Source organism: Papio anubis, chromosome 17, assembly GCF_008728515.1.
Source record: "Papio anubis isolate 15944 chromosome 17, Panubis1.0, whole genome shotgun sequence".
NCBI classification, from domain to species: domain Eukaryota; kingdom Metazoa; phylum Chordata; class Mammalia; order Primates; family Cercopithecidae; genus Papio; species Papio anubis.
This window is the reverse complement of record NC_044992.1, coordinates 52,402,342-52,425,118: the sequence shown is the minus strand read 5'-3', so window position 1 is coordinate 52,425,118 and position 22,777 is coordinate 52,402,342. Positions and strand designations below refer to the sequence as shown.

The 22,777-nt window shown below is 42.3% G+C and overlaps 1 protein-coding gene across 6 annotated transcripts; it reads left to right on the top strand.

Moving 5' to 3' along the window:
• The first annotated feature begins 308 nt into the window (after positions 1-308).
• LOC100998250 (40S ribosomal protein S17-like) lies at positions 309-22,400 on the top strand. Of its 6 annotated transcripts, none has more exons than XM_009190884.4 (6): positions 309-427; positions 5,207-5,424; positions 10,696-10,896; positions 11,808-11,996; positions 21,525-21,707; positions 21,936-22,400. In XM_009190884.4, the coding sequence occupies exons 1-6, from the start codon at positions 321-323 to the stop codon at positions 22,352-22,354; spliced, it is 1,317 nt and encodes a 438-aa protein (XP_009189148.3). In that variant the 5' UTR covers positions 309-320; the 3' UTR covers positions 22,355-22,400. The 6 variants fall into 6 exon arrangements, with proteins under 6 accessions (XP_009189148.3, XP_021784063.2, XP_009189154.3 ...); XM_009190888.4 differs by having other exon boundaries at positions 322-463; XM_021928372.2 differs by lacking the exon at positions 309-427 and adding an exon at positions 1,845-1,951.
• The last annotated feature ends 377 nt before the right edge of the window (positions 22,401-22,777 follow it).

Genomic DNA, 22,777 nt, shown 5'->3' with positions numbered 1-22,777 from the left:
ACAGGCATGTTTTTGTGTGTTTGTGTGCCACAATCTGTCCAAATCCTTAACTCCCTTTTAAGGAACAGATATATAATAAAAATCCGAAAGGAACCACATTAGAAATGCAAAGAGGTTTGCAAAACAAGAGGCTTCTTTCATTCCGGAAAACCACACCAAAACAAGGGGAGAACAATGAATGCAAAGGATATGTGTTTGCCAAAGTTTCAATCCTGCCCGGTGGAGACACTGCACACGGCACAAATTTTGAGGAGGAAAAAGAGGGGGTTGGCGGGGGGGGGGGGGGGGCAGCGAGAGAGTGCGGCCTGCAAACTGCAACAATGCAATCTCCACTTTCAACAATGCGCCTCTTTCCCCTCGCATTTCCCCCTCTGCGTAGGGGTCGGCGGGGTTGGCGGGAGATCGGAGCAGGATGCACACCACATAAGTGAGCAAGCGGGGAGGGCAAAGGAGGGCAGAGGAGGTGAGGAAGGAGTCTGCAGCAACTGAGCTGCGTGGGTACCTGGAGTGCTGCTGTAGGTACTACAGCTCCTGAAGCTGCTTTCCGTGTAGTATCTGGCGTCCTCGTCGTCGTCTTCCAGCTCCTCTCGATAATCGGAGTCATCGTCGTGCACCACTTTGTTGACCACGCTCCGGGCCGCGGTGGTCCGGGCTAGGTGGCTGCTCCCGCCTCCTCGCCCCCGCCCCTCGCCCGCCCGGGTCGCTGGTGCTAGCGCCGGGGCCCGGCGGCGGCGACTTCCTCCGGCTACTGCTGCCCACCCTGGGCGAGCTCAGCCGCGTCTTGGGCACCACCTCAGCCTGGCGGCTGCCCACCTGCCCCGGCTGCTACCGTGTAGCGGCGAGCGGAGCCTCCGGATGGGTCCGGACATGGGCGGCGGCGGCGGGGCCCGGGCGCAGCGCTCCGCAGCGGGAGCCGCGGGATGCTTGGTCGGCCTGCCCCACCGGCCCCTCTTGTTGGAGCCTGAGGCGGGGGAAGAAGGGAAAGTGGACGGGGAGGGCCTGGCGCAGTGGGGACGGTGGGGAGCGCCGGGGCCGGGCGGGGAGGCCCTAGGGGCCGGGCAGGAGGGGCCCGGCCGGCGGAAGCGGGTGGAGGGAGGAGGCTCAACCGAATTGCTGGGGCCCCACTCCGGATCGCCTTCAACCGCCATCTTATTTCTTCCCGCTACTGGAGCGCCGTTACGGGAGCTGCGCCGCCGACGAGCCTGGGAAGGGGCGAGGTGGCGCGGCGGCCGCTAGGGGGAGCGCGGGAACATTGAGTCGGGAGCGGAGAGCCCGGGGCGCCGGGGCTCAGCGTAGCGTAGCGCGGCGCGGCTGGACTCCGAGCGCGGATGGCGCGGCTGAGAGAGGCCCGCAGCTCGCTACACGCCCCGCGTCTAAGCTTTCGGAGACCACAGTCTCCGCGGACCCCTGGCTGGAGCCCAAAGCTAGCCGGACTTCCTTCCCGCGGCTCCGCTTCCGCGGCTCCGACAGGAAGGCAGGAGAGCCCCCAAATATCATTCCCCACCCCCGCCCTCTAGGGAAACAGCCAGAGAAAGAAAAAAAAGTCGCAGATGGGGGCGGCCCGAGCGACCTAAGGGACGGGGCAGCGCCAGCGACCGAGGGAAATTAGTCGGGGTCGGGGGACAGGGAGATAAGCCCCCAGAATTTAGGAAACTGCGAGGCTTGGAGCTGGAGTCCTGAAATTGACTCCGATGACAACTGTTCCGGATCTGTGCCAGGAGCCACGCTCCCGGATGCCCCGCCCGGAGGGAGGGGGGCCCTAAAACCTGTTACGCGGAATCCCCACTCCGAAAGCCTCAGTAAACTCCAGAAGGCAGCTGCTGCATGTTCCAATCTCCCGCCACCTTCCCAGTGTCCCAGCTAGGACCCCGACCACCTAAGCAAGAACTTACCTCTCTTTTGCAGTGGAAAAGAGGGAATCCTGCCTAAAACCTACTTCACGGTGTTATAGGTTTGTATTATCGGGAAATAACCTTTATTTATTTACTTGAGAAGTCACTAGGTTTGAGCTTAGCCCAGGGTACATATCATGATGACATTTCAGGCACCCTCAAACCTTATCACAGGGACTCAACTCTGAGTGGTTGAAGTCAGCTCTTCAGATAAGAGAAAGATTTTATAAACTTTAATATTTATTGAGATAAGTGACAACCAAAAAGTAATTTAAAAATAGTTGGCCGGACGCAATAGCTCACGTCTGCAATGCCAGCCCTTTGAGAGGCCAAGGCTGGACGATAGCTTGAGGTCAGGAGTTCGAGACCAGCCTGGGCAAGATAACAGGACCTCGTCTCTAGAAAAAGACTGAAAAATTAGCCGGGCATGGTGGTGCGCACCTGCGGTCCCAGCTACGCGAGAGGGTGAGGGGGGAGGATCGTTTGAGCCTGGGAGGTGGATGTTGCACTGAGCCGTGATTGCACCGCTGCACTCCAGCCTGAGTGACAGAGCAAGACTCTGTCTCCAAATTTTTAAAAAAGAAAGAAAAATACCTAACAGGATTCTGTATGTCAAATGGCTTATTTCAATCTTATTAGGAAAATGGAACACATACATGAAATGAAAATTAAAATACGAGTACTAATTGCCAAATAAATGCATTCAATACAATTTGGTTGAGCTCTAAGGGTGACAAATGTGTATATGGCTGCAGGGACTAGGTAAGTAATGTAAGTCAATGAAGTAGACAAGGTGAAGACCTAGGCCAATGGAAATGCCATGTTTTGTTTGAAGAGGATGGCCAGGTGCGGTGGCTCAGGCCTGAAATCCCCACACTTTAGGAAGCCAGATGGGCGGATCGCTTGAGCCCAGAATTTCGAGATAAGCCTGGCCAACATAGTGAAACCCCGTCTCTACTAAAAACACAAAAATTAGCCGGGCGCTAATTTTTATTAGCATGCGCCCATAGTCCTAGCTACTCAGGAGGCTGAGGCAGGAGAATCGCTTGAACCTGGGAGGCAGAGGTTGTGGTGAACCGAGCGAGACTCCATTACCCACCCCCCAAAAAAGAGAAAAGTTAAACAAAACAAAACAGACCAAAAAAACCCCAACTTTTCTTTGAATGGATTAGCAGGTATTTGATGTTTTGCTACTTTATGCTTTAATGAATTTCTCTTTCTGTGGCTTCAAGAAGAAAAATGTTAAGTCAGTGAATACCGTATAGGTTGAGCATCCCTTATCTAAAATGCTTTGGATCAGAAGTGTTTTGGGCTTTGGAATATTTGCATTATACTTACCAGTTGATCATTCCTAATCTGAAAATCTGAAATGCTGTAATGAGCATTTCCTTTGAACAGCATGTTGGCACTCAAAAACTTTTGAATCTTGGAGCATTTTGGATTTCAGGTTTTCAGAATAAGGGTACTCCACCAGTATCCTTTTATTTATCTATGATTTAATATAGCCCTTCTTTCTCAGAATTACTGAGTGACTCATTCCTGTAATGCTACTAAATTTTTATTCATTTTTTATCTTAATAATAATATTTAGGCCGGGCGCGGTGGCTCAAGCCTGTAATCCCAGCACTTTGGGAGGCTGAGACAGGTGGATCACGAGGTCAGGAGATCGAGACCATCCTGGCGAACACGGCGAAACCCCGTCTCTACTAAAAAAAATACAAAAAACTAACCGGGGCGAGGTGGCGGGCGCCTGTAGTCCCAGCTACTCGGGAGGCTGAGGCAGGAGAATGGCGTGAACCCGGGAGGTGGAGCTTGCAGTGAGCTGGGATCGCGCCACTGCACTCCAGCCTGGGCGGCAGAGCGAGACTCCGTCTCAAAAAAAAAAAAAATAATAATAATAATAATTAACATTTATTGATCACTAATGTGCCCAGGCACTATGGTAGATACCTTATCATTATACCTTTAAGCCCTATAGTGGCCTGCAGGCAGGTTTTTATTATATCCTCATTTTACAAGTGAGGTAAATAAAATGTCTTTGAGGCTCAGAGAGCTTGTGTTTTCTCCATGTCCACATATCTTACAAGCAAATGAGCCTATTTAAAGCCAGATCTCCCCTAAAGCCCAGTTCTTTCAGTTCCCTCAGTTTGCCATTGAGGAAACAAGAAAATCAGACTCACTCTCATCAATTGCCTCACACATACTCTTGAATTCCTTTTGAGTGGGAACAGAAATACCATTATATGTGTTCCTCTACGTCCAGTCCTAGACATTAATTTACCTGTTTCTTTTAAGTTAGTGACCATCTCTGTTGAAGTCTTTAACTCCATTAAAAGTGAATGGAACCTTAGGAGGGTTTTAGGCAGGAGAGAAAGCTCCTCTCCAGTTTGGGCTTCAGTTGTCCAGAAGTAAAGAAGAGGGATGAGGTATTATTTGAGAAAACTCCTTCAAGAACCAGAATTTAGCAAAGCATTTACACCATTTTGATGAAAATATTTCTAAACTATATTATAAAATTAGCCAGGTATGGCGGCACATGTCTGTAGTCCTAGTTACTTGGGAGGCTGAGGCGGGAGAATTGCTTGAGCCTAGGAGTCTGAGTATGCTGTGAGCCATGATGGTGCCACTGCACTCTAACCTGGGTGACAAAGTGAGACCCTGTCTCTCAAATACATTTATTTTATTCTAAAATAATTCCAGGCCGAGTGCGGTGGCTCATGCTTGTAATCCCAGCACTTTAGGAGGCCGAGGTGGGTGGATCACAAGGTCAGGAGATCAAGAACATGTTGGCCAACATGGTGAAAGTCCATCTCTACTAAAAATACAAAAATTAGCTAGGCATGGTGGCACATGCCTGTAGTCCCAGCTACTCTGGAGGCTGAGGCAGGAGAGTCACTTGAACCTGGGAGGCAGAGGTTGCAGTGAGCCGGGATTGCGCCTCTGCTCTCCAGCCTGGGTGACGAGTGAAACTCTGTCTCAATAAATAAATAAAATAAAATAATTCTAAATACATTCTGCTCACCATATTGTTACACTGATGATGTTAAAGTTGATTGAGAAGTAGCTGAAACTGGCTTCCACAGAGTACTCTCACGTGGTTCTGAATTTTGAGGTCATCTTTCTTTGTGTCATGTTTTTTAGATGTCCTTTCTCAGAGTCAATCAAGTTTGAGTAAGACCTGCAGGGATCTCTTGTGAGCACATATATTGAGTTTTAGTACATAAGCTTTGTTTTAACTTTTCACTGGGTAGATGAAACTCAGGTAAGTGGCATTATGTCTAATATATAAAATATTTTCCCCCATTTTTAAACAGAGAAGAAGATACAGAAAATGAAAATAAAATTTGGTACTACAGCACAAAGGTCCAGCTTGCAGAATTAATTGACTGTCTAGAGAAAGATTATTGGGAAGCAGAACTCTGCAAAATTCTGGAAGAAATGCGTGAAGAAATCCACCGACACATGGACATAACCGAAGACCTGACTGATAAGGTTCGGGGCAGTAACAAATCCTTTCTGGCGGCAGCTAATGGTGAGAGGGGCATTTTCTCATTTTATTTTTGTTAAGTCTGAGCTAAACTGTTGGTATGAAATCAGTTGGTTTGAAATCAGTTGGTATGAAATGCAAACTTTGAAAATAGATTAAAATATAGATTAAAATTTTCTTTCTTTCTTTTTTTTTTTTTTTTTTTGAGACAGAGTCCTGCTCTGTCGCCCAGGCTGGAGTGCAGTGGCGCAATCTCGGCTCACTGCAACCTCCGCCTCCCGGGTTCATGCTATTCTCCTGCCTCAGCTTCCCAAGTAGCTGGGACTACAGGCGCCCGCCACCATGTCCGGCTAAATTTTTGTATTTTTAGTAGAGACGGGGTTTCACTGTGTTAGCCAGGATGGTCTCGACCTCCTGACCTCGTGATCCGCCCGCCTCGGCCTCCCTTTTTTGGTTAAGGTACAACGTCAACCTGGTACTAGAGGAGGAAGGATTCACAAGAGTTGAAAACTGATGGGGAAGAGAAGGGAAAACTAACATTTTTGAGTGCCTACTGTGGCCAGGTGCTCAACTAGGTGTTTTACAATTCTTTAATCCTCTCAACAACTTTTTAAGGAGTATATTGGCAATGAATTCAACACTCAGAAGAATTCCCCATTAAAACACCAGTCCACCACCGTTACCTTTATTTGCTCTCTCTGGTAACCAAAATCTTGGCTTTGATAGTCAGTTTGGGACCACCCAGTCCAGGTAAATACCCAAAATAATGTCTAATGGTGTTCTTTAACTTGGAGTTATATGAGATGAAAACAATGGAAACTACTGAGGTTCTGATAATAGCCAAGAATAATTTGTAGCATAACAGGAATTTCAGAATCGTAGTCTGTCCTGATGACTTTGACTTGATGTTAACCTCTCAAACAAAATACTTCATTTCTAATGTATAGCTCTCTGGTTTTTATACACATGCATGTCTAGCATGTCTACTTTAGGTGAGTTTAATTCTATTTCTGAGAGTTAAATTTTTCTTCTGCATTTTTCCTCAATATTTTATGAAAAAAATTAAATGTACAGAAAGGTTTAAAGAATTATACAGTTACCAGGCTGACCAACATGGCAAAACCCCGTCTGTACTAAATATACAAAAATTAGCCAGGCCCGGTGGCACACACCTGTAATCCCAGCTACTCAGGAAGCTGAGGCAGGAGAATTGCTTTAACCTGGGAGGTGGAGGTTGCAGTGAGCTAAGATTGCGCCACTGCGCTCCAGCCTGGGCGACAGGCACAGAGTTTGTCTCAAAATAATAATAATAATTATACAGTAAATACTCATATATTCATTATCTAGATCTGTACTTTACTATATATTTATAGCTAAATATACAGCTTACTATATTTGCTTTATCCTATGCCTGTATGGTAATTAAGTTTTATAATGCTTTATTTTGCTTATTTGAAGGAAGTTTATTTTTAGAAGAAATTTTTCTAAGTAGAGATGGTTTCTAAAACCTGTTAGGTTCATTCTTTGTTTAGTTTTGAAATATTCATGCAAAGTGTAGAATATACATGTTTATAGAATATGCATATTTAGTATAGATCAGATACAACATAATTTTCTTTCATCCTTTAATATTTTTCCCTCTGCTGAACACTGGGTCTATTTTTCTTGTTTTGTTGTTGTTGCTGTTGGTTGTTTTGTTTTGTTTTTGTTTTTTGAGACAGAGTCTCACTGTATCACCCAGGCTGGAGTGCAAGTGGCATGATCTCAGCTCCCTGCAACCTCAGTCTCCTGGGTTTAAGCAATTCTCATGTCTCAGCCTCCCAAGTAGCTGGGATTACAGGTGTGCACTACCACGCCCGGCTAATTTTTGTATTTTTGGTAGAGATGGGGTTTCACCATGTTGGCCAGGCTGGTCTCAAACTTCTAGCCTCAAGTGATTCACCTGCCTCGGCCTTGTGAAGTGCTGGAATTCCAGGCCTGAGCCATTGTGCCTGGCCCTATTTTTGGTCTGTTTTTCTTATGGCTATGACTGTCATAGGTTTTTGGACTTAAAACCAGTATGAATGTGTGTATGTATACACACATATACATACACACATATATACAAGAGTGTTTAGCAAGATAGACTATTTGAAATTAGAATCTTTATAGAAATCAGAGAACTATGGTCATCCAACCTGTGCTTTTCAACCAGTTTAAATGGTCTAAACTTAGTAGGCAATTAAACATTTTTTTTGGTTTGGTTTTCATTAAATGGCCTGGGAAAGTTGGGAGGATATACAATGATTTGGTTAAGAAAAGCTATAGGATGTAGCTATATTTGAAAGACAGTGGGCATGGTGGCTCACACCTGTAATGCTAGCACTTTGGGATGGGTGGATCACTTGAGGTCAGGAGTTTGAGACCAGCCTGGCCAACATAGTGAAACCCTGTCTCTACAGAAAATATAAAAATTAGCCAGGTGTCATCAATGGTGTGCACCTATAGCCCCAGCTACTTGGGAGGCTGAGGTGGGAGAATCTCTTGAACCCGGGAGGTGGAGGTTGCAGTGAGTTGAGATTGTGCCATTGCATTCCAGCCTGGGCAACAGAGCAAGACTCAAAAAAAAAAAAGAAAGAAAAGAAAGAAAGAAAAGAGGAAAGCTGTGCCTCTAAGAAAAGCAGATAATCGGTAACTACATTTCTTTTTCCAAATAAAATGTTCTTTAAAATATAGTAATTAAGGGCTGGGCAGCGCTTCACGACTATAATCCAGTGCTTTGATAGGCCAAGGCAGGGGGGTCGCTTGAGGCTGGAAGTTCAAGACCAGCCTGGGCAACATAGTGAGACTCCATCTCTATTTTTAAAAAGATTAAAAAATTAGCCAGGCAGCTGGGCACAGTAGCTCATGCCTGTAATCCCAGCATTTTGGGAGGCCAACGCGGGCAGATCACGAGTTCGGGGGATCGAGACCATCCTGGCTAACACGGTGAAACCCTATCTCTACTAAAAATACAAAAATTTAGCCGGACGTGGTGGCACGCACCTGTAGTCCCAGCTACTGGGGAAGCTGAGGCAGGAGAACCGCTTGAACCCGGGAAGCGGAGGTTTTGCAGTGAACCAAGATCACGCCACTGCACTCCATCCTGGAGCAAGACTCTGTCTCAAAAAAAAAAAAAAAAAAATTAGCCATGCATGGTGACACACACCTATAGTTCCATCTGCTTGGGAGGCTGAGGTGGGAGGATCACTTGAGTCTAGGAATTCAAGGTTACAGTGAGCTATGATCACTTCAGTGTACTCCTGGGCAAGAATGAGACCCTGTCTCTAAAAAAGTAAAAAATAAAATTTTAAAAAAGGAAACACAGGCTGGGAGCAGTGGCTCATGCCTGTAATCCCAGCACTTTGAGAGGCCGAGGCAGGCGGATCACGAGGTCAGGAGATCGAGACTATCATCGCTAACATGGTGAAACCCCGTCTCTACTAAAATACAAAAAATTACCTGGGCGTCGTGGCTGGTGCCTGTAGTCCCAGCTACTTGGGAAGCTGAGGCAGGAAAATGGTGTGAACCCAGGAGGCGGAGCTTGTAGTGAGCCAAGATTGCGCCACTGCACTCCAGCCTGGGCAACAGAGCGAGACTCTATCTCAGGAAAAAAAAAAAAAAAAAGGAAATACAAACCCAAAAATCCAAAGAGGAGTACTGTGGATATACATGGTATTAAAAGTGTTTGTTTCTTCTGGCTTGGTGTGGTGGCTCATGCCTGTAATCCCAACACTTTGGGAGACTGAGGCGGGTGGATCACCTGAGGTCAGGAGTTTGAGACCAGCCTGGCCAACGTGGTGAAACCCCGTCTCTACTAAAAATACAAAAATTAGCCACGTGTGGTGGTGGGCGCCTGTAATCCCAGCTACTTGGGAGGTCGAAACAGGAGAATTGCTTGAACCTGGGAAGTGGAGGTTGCAGTGAGCCAGGATCGCACCATTGCTCTCCAGCCTGGACGACAAGAGCAAAACTCCGTCTCAAAAAAAAAGGTGTTTCTTCTTATTCACAAATATTGTACTCAAGTTGGTAAATTTATTTTTATGAGGAAACAGTTTAGCAATTCCGAAACTATTTTACTATGTGCTAGGAATGGAATGAACAAATAACTAGATATATTACAGATAATGTGAGCCAGATTTCTCACTGTCAGAGAAGTTACAAATAAGTAAGTGGACAATGGTAAATGAACCTACACAGACACATAGGCTTTCACTCATACACATATGTGCCCGCAGAGATAAATACAGAAATAATAATAGATGTGTATATTTATCACTACATTTCTTAGCTCTGTTGGCCAAGAGACCCTAGAAAGCAACACTCCAGTTGTAACAAGCACACCAAGCACCTAGATTGTGACTTCTAACATCATTTTCCAATTTGTTCTTCAAAAAAGAACAAAGGAACCTTGGAGAGATGGTGGATTCTAGGACTGGTGCAGGGAAAATACAAGGTGAACCTGGAACATCTTGTAATACTGGAAAGTTAAGAAAACGCTGAGTGAATGAATGAATGGATGGATGAATGAATGAGTGAATATGTATCAAAAGGACACTAGACTTGGAAAGAGTCCCAAGTGACCAAAGCTGAAACAATTTGTGCAACAAAATTAAAAGTGACAGTATTGCATGATAACCCAAAGAATATAATTGATATCCATGAGTCCATACTGATACACCCTGGTTTCTGTGCACTGTGGTCCTTCTATATCCCGTAGTCTGTAACATGCCATAGCATCACTCTGTCTAAGTTGAAAGAAGGTGAGTGTGCTTAGAGACTTAATGACTTTCAGAACAGTTAAGGGATTTCAGAGAGAAAGTTCTTACAAAAGGGCCTCTGTTTTCTCATTTTACAATTGAGGAAATGATGGCCTGGAGAGGTTAGGTAGCTTGCCCAGAGTCACACAGCTAATCCAAGTCAGATTTGCAGTGGATTTTGGGTTTCTAGGTTTTGATCACTACAGTGTGCTGCCCAGACTGTGGGTCTATGTCAGCTTGCAGTTTTTGTCATCTGTCACAGATAGCTGTATCTAGCCTGTATTTTAAAAAGACTAACTTTACTTAAAAAAAAAAAAGTAGAACGCATAATTAGCATGTATTTTCCAGACGTGAAGATACACCACATTGGTTGAACTCTCTAAACAAAATTTTGTTTGTAATATTGATTGTTATTTCATAGGTCTAATGCTTTAAAAATACTTAATTTTTCCTCTTTAATAACTTAAGTGGCATTCGTTGTACTTACTGTTCTATTTGGTTATATATAGAAATAATTTTTTATTTGTTTTCATTATAGAAGAAATTTTGGAATCTATAAGAGCCAAAAAGGCAGACACTGATAATGTTAAAAGCCCAGAAGAAACAGAAAAAGATAAGAACGAGACTGAGAATGACTCTAAAGATGCTCAGAAAAGCAGAGAATTCGAAGACCAGTCCCTTGAAAAAGACAGTGAATACAAAACACCAGACGATGACCCTGAGCAAGGAAAATCTGAGGGTAAAAAATTACTTGATTAAAAATAAATATTTCATCAGTGTTATTTATGAAACCTCCAGTTTTACTTGCAAAATGAAAGTGAAACATTGCAAGCAACTACTTAATTTAATATTTCTAAAGATATCAGGATACCATCCCCTCTTGCAACATGTGTGACAATTGTAATGAGTTTTACGTAATAGTGGATTTGCTATAATATTATACTCATGTCTCTATACTTGCCATTAAGTTGCCATTTCCCTATGAAAAAGTACTATTTTTATATTATACCAGAATATATACTTTTGTATGTATACTTATATATGTATACTTTTGTATGTGTGAACATATATATAAATATGTTCATTTTTGTGTTAATTACTTAAACATTCTTAATATACTATTAAATATTCTTAAATACTCTTTGGATTACCTATTGCAGCAATATCCCAGAATCTAATTGCTTTAAAATGGCCATCCAACGGAAGCAGGTTTCTTTGGTGACAGATCATTTTTAGTAGTTGACTGAATGTGGTCATTTGTCCTGAAGCAATTTTAAAGAATATCTTTAAAGTTTTGTTGTGCCGGGCGCGGTGGCTCAAGCCTGTAATCCCAGCACTTTGGGAGGCCGAGGCGGGCGGATCACGAGGTCAGGAGATCGAGACCATCCTGGCTAACATGGTGAAACCCCGTCTCTACTAAAAATACAAAAAACTAGCCGGGCGTGGTGGCGGGCGCCTGTAGTCCCAGCTACTGGGGAAGCTGAGGCAGGAGAATGGCCTGAACCTGGGAGGCGGAGCTTGCAGTGAGCCGAGATCACGCCACTGCACTCCAGCCTGGGTGACACAGCGCGAGACTCCGTCTCAAAAAAATAAATAAATAAATAAATAAATAAATAAATAAATAAAGTTTTGTTGTGCATTTTGCTGTAGAGCCAACAGAAGTTGGGGATAAAAGTAACTCTGTGTCAGCAAATCTTGGCGACAACACAACAAATGCATCTTCAGAAGAGACTAGTGCCCCTGAAGGGAGGAGCCCCGTGGGGTGTCTCTCAGAAACCCCTGATAGCAGCAACGTGGCAGAGAAGAAGGTGGCATCTGAGCTCCCCCAGGATGTGCCAGGTACAGAGGGCAGCATATCAATGCCTCTGTAATGGGGGAAATCCTTCCCTTTTGTAGTAAAAGCCGAATGTCACCTAAAACTTTATGTGTTCATTCATGCTGCTTGCTTACAGTGCCATCCCTTTTTGCTGAATTATCACCTAACATTTGGAGTTTGATTAATGTCCTCGCAGTTAGTGCTTGAAACTCATTGTGATTTTCATGCTTCTTAAACTTCATTTAGCTGTTTTTGTTTGATAGATTTTTATATTTTATCACCAGACCACACTGGCAGCAGATATTTTAGTTTTAATTAGTTACGTGCTAATGGCTCAATGTTGAATGATCTGACCTTTCTAGTTCTGTAGATACTAACAAATTAATTTTATGTTTGCATGTGCTCATGTAATATTTATAGCATTTTAAACCATACATAGTGTTATGGTAGAAAATCATGATCACAAAACATTGTTGTCAGATGTATTTTGACATAAAAATGTAGGTTGACCAGTAATTCATATTTTCAGTTTTTAAAGTTAAAGTTATACTCCAAGTAAGTTATATCACACCAAGAATGCCCTGTTGCATACCATGAAGGATTTTGACAACCTACCATTCTTATGAGGATGACTTCCATTTGAGTACTGGTCAACAGTGAACTGTGTTGCTGAAAACACCAGTTTAATAGGGCGCTACAGATAGGGATGTAAGTGTAAGGTCCAGAAGAACTGCAGCAAACAGCAGTAAGTCTGCCATATTTTATATTGTTGAGAGATTGGTCACTAAGATCAAGAAATCGGCCAGGTGCGGTGGCTCATGCCTGTAATCCCAGCACTTAGGGAGGCCAAGGCAGGCAGATCACCTGAGGTCAGGAGCTCAAGACCAGCCTGGCCAACATGGTGAAGCCTCATTTCTACTAAAAATACAAAAATTAACTGGGCATGGTGGCAGGCGCCTGTAATCCCAGCTACTCGGGAGGCTGAGGCAGGAGAATCGCTTGAACCCCGGAGGCAGAGGTTGCAGTGAGCCAAGATTGTGTCACTGCACTCCAGCCTGGGTGACAAGAGTGAGACTCCATGTCAAAAAAAAAAAAAAAAATCAAGAAAACTCTGGAAACCATGTCACCTGGTGAAATGAATAAAGAAACAAATGTTGTTTGGACTCAGTGGCTCATACCTCTAATCTCAGCACTTTGGAGGCCAAGATGGGCAGATCACTTGAGGCCAGGAGTTCAAGACCAGTCTGGGCAACACAGTGAAACCCTGTTTTTCTAAAATTAGTCAGGCCTGGGGGTTCATGCCTGTAATCCCAGCTACTCGGGAAGCTGAGGCACAAGAATCCCTTGAACCCAGGAGGGTTGCAGTGAGAGGAGATCGCACCACTGCACTCCAGCCTGGCCAACAGAGTAAGTCTCCGTCTCCAAAAAAAAAAAAAGTTTTTATTCTAGAAAAGAATAGGGGCTTGACATCGAGGGGTGAGCTGAAAATAACGTAATTGTCCTCAGATATTTGAAGGGCTGATGTGTGGGCATATGAGACTTCTTCTTTGAAATGTAAGGTGCTAAGTCATAAATATAAATATAATGAAGAATATTTTGATTAAATATTAACAACTTAAAATTAGAGCTTTTTAGAAAATAGAAATAATAAATTCCCTTTCACTAGAGGCATTTGATAAGTACCTGTAAGAGATTATTTCAGTGAGAGTCCTTTATTGAATAGATTGGAGAAACTCAGAGATCTATAATTTAATTTTACAATGGTATGGTTAAAGTTCTGGGTCCTATCTAGTTCTTAAAAATTATGTTATCCTGACTCACATATTCAGGGTTAAAAGTTTGAAAGTTGATTATTGCCCCCAAAATAATGTGGAAAATATTTAATTCTTATTGGAATCATGATTACAATCTTAGTAGATACTTTTTAAAGTATTCTTTGTACTTTTACATTGATCAGTACATTACATTACATTGAGGTTTACAACTAGTGGGTTTATGTATGATCTAGTTCTGTTTCTAAACCAAACTCAGCTGAGTAACAGCTATACTTAGATTTTAGCAGACATTTGCTTTGTAAGGTATTATATTACCAGTATATTTCTCTGAGATATATGTTCTTTTGTTATTAGAATGATTTAAGGGAGAAACTATTATCCTAGTATCTTACATGTTTTTAAAGAATGTTAAATGAATAATATATATATAAAGCACTTAGGATTGTGCCCGACACATATTAACTGCTCAGTAAACGTTGAGTATTACTGTTACTGATATTTATAGTTAACTCCTTTGAAGAGTGAGAAAGCCTAGCAAAAAGAGAATAACGAAGTGAGTGAATTGAATTACACTTTTCCTGATTCAGTAGTTGTTAATCAACATAAAAAATGCTGATTTGATGATTTGTTGAACATAACGAATGTTGATCTCTTGTAAATGAGAGCCTTTGTAGTTATACTTCACAGTTCAAATATAATAGTATTTTCATGTATTTAAAAATATATTTATGGCCAGGTGCGGTGGCTCACACCTGTAATCCCAGCACTTTGGGAGGCCGAGGCGGGTGGATCACCTGAGGTCGGGAGTTTGAGACCAGCCTGATGAACATGGAGAAACCCGATCTCTACTAAAAATACAAAAATTAGCCGGGCATGGTGGCACACGCCTGTCGTCCCAGCTACTTGGGAGGCTGAAGCAGGAGAATCACTTGAATCTGGGAGGCGGAGGTTGCAGTGACCTGAGATCATGCCACTGTACTCCAGCCTGGGTGACAGAGCAAGGCTGCATCTCAAAAAAAGAAAAAGGAAATATTTTTATATGAAAACATAAGCAAGCAGTTTCAAGAAAACTAGAATGGGAGCAAATATAGCAATTGTCAGTAGCTGGCATCAGAGGGGATTTTGGGTCATTAGCAGGGTGAGAATGCTGGGCAGCTGAAAATGCTGTCCCTACAATAAATTCAAAACCTTCCCATTTAATAACTCCTAGTTCTCTTCATGACTAGAGTAAAAAACAAAACAGAATTATCATACTTGTTTCCAAAACATGAAAAACGTTTTAAAAGACTTTATTAAATATATCATACCAGATTTTAAAGAGGAGTTTGGTACTTTTATAAAGTAGAGAAGCATTTTAATAGGTCCCTGACTTCAGAATATACTAATGGGGATATATCAGTGACCAAAATAGATAAGATCTGGGACCTTGGTGACTTACATTCCAAAGGGCAGTAGACAGACTTAAAAGAGTTGTGACCTTCAGAGAGAATTACCTGCTTCCCTCTGTTTCTGTGGCTCTCTATGCAGTTATTTATTCAGCAGATATTTATTGAGTGCCTACAATGTGCCTGGCAATGTGCTAAACACTTTATGATATCCCTGGACCAAACTCTTACCGCTGTTTACTACCTATGGTCAGTGGATGAGATGCCTTGTTAGAAGAATTGGGGTGGGCCGGGCACGGTGGCCCACGCCTGTAATCCGAGCACCCTGGGAGGCTGAGGCAGGTGGATCACCTGAGGTCAGGAGTTTGAGACCAGCCTGGCCAACATGGCAAAACCCCGTCTCTACTAAAAATACAAAAATTAGCTGGGTGTGATGGCAAGCGCCTGTAATCCCAGGTACTTGGGAGGCTGAGGCGGGAAAATCGCTTGAACCTGGAAGGTGGTGGTTGCAGTGAGCCGAGATCGTGCCGCTGCACTCCAGCCTGGGCGACAGAGCGAGACTCTGCCTCAAAAAAAAAAAACAAAAAAAAATTGGGGTGGAAGAATTATTCAAGGCAGATTAACAACAATAGCCATGACAGAAGATATCTTACTTGGTTTTTCTAAACTTTCAGAATGTATTTAGACATCCAACTTAATGATTAAAACTTATCAATAAAAGAGACTGTTAGATTGGATAGCATTTCAGATGGAAAGATATTTTTGGTAAAGTTTTTTTTTTGAGAGAGAATCTCACTCTTTCATCCAGGCTGGAGTGCCGTGGCGCAATCATGGCTCACTGCAGCCTTGACCTCCCAGGCTCAAGTGATCCTCCCACCTCAGCCTCCCAAGTAGCTGACACTACAGGTGTGCACTACCATGCCCAGCTTACTTATTTATTTATTAGAGACAAGGTCTCACTTCAGATAAGGTTTCTGATTGTATTGTTCTAATCTGTATTCTTGGTATGTTTTTGGGTGTGTTTTTTTTTCCTGTCAGATATTTTAAAATTATTTCTGTTTATTGTAGATATGCCTTTTTCTCTTTTTGTTTTTTTTTCAGTTTTTGCATTATACAGTTTGAAACCGTGTTATTAGGAGCACCTAATATTTATATTTTGTTGGTTTTTTTATCATTGTGAAATGTCCATTATTTTTAATAATGTTTTCAACCTACACCAGCTTTCTTTTGGTTAATGTTTGTATTGTATTTATTTTCTGCAATAGAAGGACTTTTTTTAAAATCTGAGAATTTAGAATTTTTGTAGAAATACAAACATTTACTTTAGTATTTCCTTATATATACAGAATTGCTTCTGTATATATTTTATTTCAGGGCTTTACTTTGAAATAAGATCTTGTCAGAGAACACTGTTGTTTTCATATAATTTGGTGAAGTTATTATGTGAAGGAAAAATGATAAAATTGTAGTATAAAAATGATAGGAGTGAGAGCATAAGAAAATTGGTCAGGTTTCATGATACCCATTATATCGAGTATGATCAATGATCAGAAACATTTTGTGTGGCTCAGATTAAAGATTAAACTGAAAAAGTTGGACAATATTTGGGGAAAGATTGGTACATATCACTTATAAAGTTAAAAAGTTAATCTCCTAGTACCTATTCAGTTTCATCTGTTTTTGGGAAGAATACTTTATAAACAGTGTGCTGGTTAATTGATATTGTGTCACACCAAGAGGCTCATGGTGTATGGTTTTTCTACCTTTAGAGATTCCTAGATTGATCAGAGTTTAGGTGGTGAGATTGCAAGAGTCTCTGTTAACCTCTCACTCATTTTAATGATCTTTCCAGAATCAGTTATTTATCTGGAGACTGTAATATGGAGTTTTGGGGATTTTCCTTTTTTTTTTTTTTCTTCTTTTTTTGAGACATGGTCTTGCTGTGTCACCCAGGCTGGAGTGCAGGGGCACAATCTCGGCTCACTGCAACCTCCGCGTCCTGAATAGCTGGGATTGCCCAACTAATTTTTGTATTTTTAGTAGAGATGGAATTTCACCATGTTGTCCAGGCTGGCCTTGAACTCCTCACCTCAGGTGATCCGCCCACGTCAGCCTCCCAAAGTGCTAGGATTACAGGCGTGAGCCACCATGCTGGCTGGACTTCTTGCTCTTCAGCAGAATAAAATGTTTGAGGCTTATGTGACACAGTACCTATCCCGACTTGGAATTGGTTTTTTTCCTCAAGAAGTCCAAGTTCCTTTTAATGGGAAATGATATTTAGAGACCACAATCTAGACTCAGGGATACTTTTTGCTACTGGGCTCTCACAGCCCCTAGGCTTTTTGGGTGGGTAGTGTTATGAAAGACATGTTTTTGAAAAGAAAAAGATCATCAGTTTATTTTGATGCTTCAGATTCAGGTTGCAGATAGCGTACTTAGTTTCTTTGTTTTTACATTTGTATCTCTGTTCCCTATACTGAAAGCCTCAGTTCCTAGCAACAGTGATTCAGCTACATATTTGCTTTATCCCAATACAGGATATTCCTATCCTAATGTGCATTAATAATAAGAGGAAGTGATTTTTCAATATGGCAGTATTCTCATAATACCAGTATTACTGCTGACACTAAGACTGCTGAATGGCATTTATGACTTTTTGCTGCTCTTTATTTCTCATTATACTACATTTCTAGTAAGGATGTACAGACAAAATATCATATTCTAAAGTCACTTAAAATAATCCTCTGGACTGGGCGTGGTGGTTCTCGCCTGTAATCCCAGCACTTTGGGAGGCCGAGGTGGGCAGGTTGCTTGAACTCAGGAGTTCAAGACCAGCCTGCCCAACATGGCAAAATCCCTTTTCTGTAAAAGTTAGCCGAGCATGGTGGTGCTTCCCTGTAGTCCCAGCTACTCAGGAGGCTGAGGTGGGAGGATGGCTTGAGCTCAGGAGGTGGAAGTTGCAGTGAAACGAGATTGCACCACTGCACTCCAGCTTGGGTGATAGAACCAGACCTTGTCTAAAACAAAACAAAAAAAGATAATAATAATAATCCTTTGTGTGGTTATGCACAACTTGATACGCAGTTCGTTTCTGTTTTAATTTTTAGGGATGCATTTCTATAATAACTTTATTTTTTTGAAAATGTAGAAGAACATTTACATTATTATAAATTCAAAACTATGTAACTGGAGATACTCAGAGAATTTTCACTTTCATTCCTTCTCTCTCTAGGTAACCATGTCTTTCTTTTCCCTTATAAGTAGCCATTTTTATTGTTTTTTGGTTATTCTTCAATGTTTCTTGTTTTTGTTTTGTTTTGGTTTTTGAGATGGAGTCTCACACTGCTGCCCAGGCTGGAGTGCAGTGGTGCGGTCTTGGCTCACTGCAATCTCCGCCCACTGTGTTCAAGCAATTCTCCTGCCTCAGCCTCCCGAGTAGCTGGGATTACAGGCACCTGCCACCACGCACAGCTAATTTTTGTATTTTTAGTAAAGATGGGATTTCACCGTCTTGGCCAGGCTGGTCTTGAACCCCTAATCTCATGATCCACCTGCCTCGGCCTCCCAAAGTGCTGGGATTACAGGCGTGAGCCACTGTGCCTGGCTGGTTTTGTTTTTTATAAGTAAAAACAACAACTGTTTATAAATTTGTATTTCCTCCCCTTCTCACACAAAAGTGAGCGTATTATAAGTATTGTTCTACACCTTGCTTTTAACATTTAATCTTGGAGATCATTTTATATGTGAACATAGTGATTATCCTCAGTTCTTGCTATGATGCATGGTATTTAATTGTATATACCATCTTTTGTTCAACTAGTGCCCTATTGATGGGCATTTTCTTTTCTTTCTTTTCTTTTCTTTTTTTTTTTTTTTTTTGAAACACAGTCTCATTCTGTCACACAGGCTGGAGTGCAGCGACGTGATCTTGGCTCACTGCCAAGATTCACCATGTTGGCCATGCTGGTCTCAAACGCCTGACTTCAGGTGATCCATCCACCTTAGCTTCCCAAAGTGCTGGGATTACAGGCATGAGCCACTGCACCCGGCACCCCCCCCCTTTTTTTTAGACAAGATCTCAGCTTTGTCACCAGGCTGGAGTACAGTGGCCCAATCACGGCTCTCTGCAACCTCTGCCTCTAGGGTTCAAGTGATCCTCCTGCCTTAGCCCGCCAAGTACCTAAGACTAGAGACATGCACTACTATGCCTGGCTAATTTTTGTATTTTTCGTAGAGCCAAAGTTTCGCCATGTTGCCCAGGCTGGTCTTGAACTCCTAACCTCAAGTATTCCGCCTGCCTCAGCCTCCCAAAGTGCTAGGATTACAGGCATAAGCCACTGCTCTCAGCCTCATGGGCATTTTCTTCATTTCTGGGTCTTTTGCCATTTTAAATACTCCAATGAATAGCTCTATAGATAAATAATTTAGTATTTTTTTAGTGTATCTTGGGCTACACAGGATTGCTACATTAAGTAAATGCTATGTAATTTTCCCTTTGTGTATTGTGAGACTGCGATTTTTGCCACTTGATAACTGAGAGTAGTTTCTTCATACAGTTTTATTTTACATTTCTCTTAGTTTGAATTGGGCATATTTCCATATGCCTAAAGGCCATTTTCTTTTCTTTTGTGACGGCTCACATATTTCCATCGGGTTGTCAGGTTCTTTTCCTGAAACCCGACATTATACATTAGAGATAGTTACTGCAATAGATTGTCAACCAATTTTTATTTTGGGTGATTTGAAGAGTACCTTGTTAATGGCAAAAACAAACACAGAGGGAGACTCTTAATTTCAGAACTACCATGGAAAGACAGGTTTTCTGTTCATGCTAGTGGTAATTTTTTTTTTTTTTTTTTTTTGAGACAGAGTCTTGCTCTGTCGCCCAGGCTGGAGTGCAGTGGCCGGATTTCGGCTCACTGCAAGCTCCGCCTCCCGGGTTCACACCATTCTCCTGCCTCAGCCTCCCAAGTAGCTGGGACTACAGGCGCCCACCACCTCGCCCGGCTAGGTTTTTTTTTTTGTATTTTTTAAGTAGAGACGAGGTTTCACCGTGTTAGCCAGGTTGGTCTCGATCTCCTGACGTCGTGATCCGCCCGTCTCGGCCTCCCAAAGTGCTGGGATTACAGGCTTGAGCCACCGCGCCTGGCTGGTAGTGGTAATTTTTATATGCTTTTAAGAACTATACTCATAGTGATACTACTAAATTGTCCTTAGAAGTTAACAATCACGACTGGGCACAGTGGCTCACACCTGTAATCTCAGCCACTTTGGGAGGCCAAGGCAGGCGGATCACCTGAGGTCAGGGGTTCAAGACCAGCCTGGCCAACATGGTGAAACCCCATTTCTACCAAAATCTACAAAAAATTTATCTGAGCATGGTGGCACGCACCTGTAGTCCCAGCTACTCAGGAGGCTGAGGTGGGAGAATCTATTGAACCTGGGAGGTGGAGGCTGCAGTCAGCCAAGATTGTACCACTGCACTCTAGCCTGCATGACAGAGCGAGACTGGTTTTTTTGTTTGTTTGTTTTATGTTTTTAAGAAGAAGAAGAAAGAAGGAGAAGGAGAAGGAGGAGGAGGAGGAGAAAACAGTCACATGTACGCATTACCTTCTAGTTAATTTGGGGGTTATACTATTCAGGCAGAAAACCATAGAGATAAATAATCCTGTTTAATTCTGTTTCTAATACTGTTTAAATACTTTTCAAAAGTAAGACTGTAAGCTTCAGATTTTGAATATTATCTCAGCAAAACCACCTCTGCAATATCTGGTGCACTGTAAGTTTTCAGAGATAGTCATATCAGTTGGTTATTCTCCAGCTCTGGGGTATCCAAAAGATTGTCTGCCTTGTGCTGGAGACTAAGGTGGTATGAGTCAGTGGGTTAGGGTTGGGTCCTCACCCCACAAAAATGTCAGTGAGTTGAGCTCAGGAGTTCGAGACCAGCCTGGGCAACATGGTGAAACCTCGTCTCTACTAAAATACAAAAGAAATTAGCTGGGCATGGCAGCATGTGCCTGTAGTCCCAGCTACTTGGGAGGCTGAGGCAGGAGAACTGCTTGAACTCGGGAGGCGGAGGTTGCAGTGAGCCAAGATCGCGCCATTGCACTCCAGCTCTCCAGCTTGGGCGACAGAGCGAGACTCCATCTCTACAGAAAAATAAATAAATAAATAAATAATCAGTAAGTTAATAGCCTGGAAGACTTAAAAAATAACTCATAAGGTGTTGCTTACCACTTTCTTTTATACATTGCACTAGTCATACATGAACAGCTTTTCTTTTAAAAATACAGCTTTGTAATGAAATTCTAACACAAATGTCTTTTCTGACAATTCGTCATTTTTCATGTGATTTCCAATTTAAAAATCAGATATTCTGTTTTTCTAAAAGAACCTAACAAGACATGTGAGAGCAGTAACACTAGTGCTACCACTACCTCCATGCGGCCTGATCTGGAAAACAGTAACAGCAGTGAACTAAATTCTTCCCAGAGTGAATCTGCTAAGGCAGCTGATGATCCTGAAAATGAAGAAAGAGAATCTCATACACCTGTCTCTATTCAGGAAGAGATAGGTAAGAATATACCTCATGCATTCCATTAAAGGGAAGTTTTTTCTATTTTCGCTTTATTATTTTTTATTTTATTTATTTTTTTAGTTTTTGATTTTTTAAATGAAAGTTTGGTGGGGGTGGGAAAATTTAGATGTTCTTTTCCTTTATTTTTCATTTTTTTTAAAACACTGATAGTACTTGCATTCAATGTTTTTGTTTTAAAAATATACAAAAGCGCTCTTTACCAAGGACCCGCCAACATGGGCCGCCTTCGCACCAAAACCGTGAAGAAGGCAGCCCGGGTCATCATAGAGAAGTACTACACGCACCTGGGCAACGATTTCCACACGAACAAGCGCGTGTGCGAAGAGATCGCCATTATCCCCAGCAAGAAGCTCCGCAACAAGATAGCAGGCTATGTCACCCATCTGATGAAGCGGATTCAGGGAGGCCCTGTAAGAGGTATCTCCATCAAGCTGCAGGAGGAGGAGAGAGAAAGGAGAGACAATTACGTTCCCGAGGTCTCAGCCCTGGATCAGGAGATAATTGAAGTAGATCCTGACACTAAGGAAATGCTGAAGCTTTTGGACTTTGGTAGTCTGTCCAACCTGCAGGTCACTCAGCCTACAGTTGGGATGAATTTCAAAACGCCTCGGGGACCTGTTTGAATTTTTTCTGCAGTGCTATATTATTTTCAATAAATCTGGGACAACAAAAAATAAATAAATAAATAAAAATAAAAATAAAAATATACAAAAGCACACCGAGCGGGGAAGAAAGATCCTTTTCATACTTCCCTCCCCAAAGGTAACCACCATCCATCAACAGTTTGGTGTGTAACATTTTAGATCTTTCTCTCTGCGGTTCCATTTATTTATGTATGTTTACAAAGTTTTTGGGGGGCTTTGGGTGATTTGTTTAGTTTTGGGGGTTTTTTAAACATAAACAGGATCATTCTGCATGTATTTTTCTGCATCCTGCTTTTTTTACTCAATGATACATGTAGAGAATCTTTTTATGTTATAATTAAATTCATTTTTTAAAAACTGCTGCATGATACTTCAAAGTATGGATGTACCATAAATCATCTA

What these genes read in the sequence shown, in the direction of transcription:
- LOC100998250 (XM_009190884.4), top strand. Translation starts at nt 321, where the DNA reads ATGCAATCTCCACTTTCAACAATGCGCCTCTTTCCCCTCGCATTTCCC. An exon ending in CTTTCTGGCGGCAGCTAATG is followed by an intron (nt 5,425 to 10,695) that starts GTGAGAGGGGCA and finishes TTTTCATTATAG; the next exon opens with AAGAAATTTTGGAATCTATA. An exon ending in GCTCCCCCAGGATGTGCCAG is followed by an intron (nt 11,997 to 21,524) that starts GTACAGAGGGCA and finishes TTTTTCTAAAAG; the next exon opens with AACCTAACAAGACATGTGAG.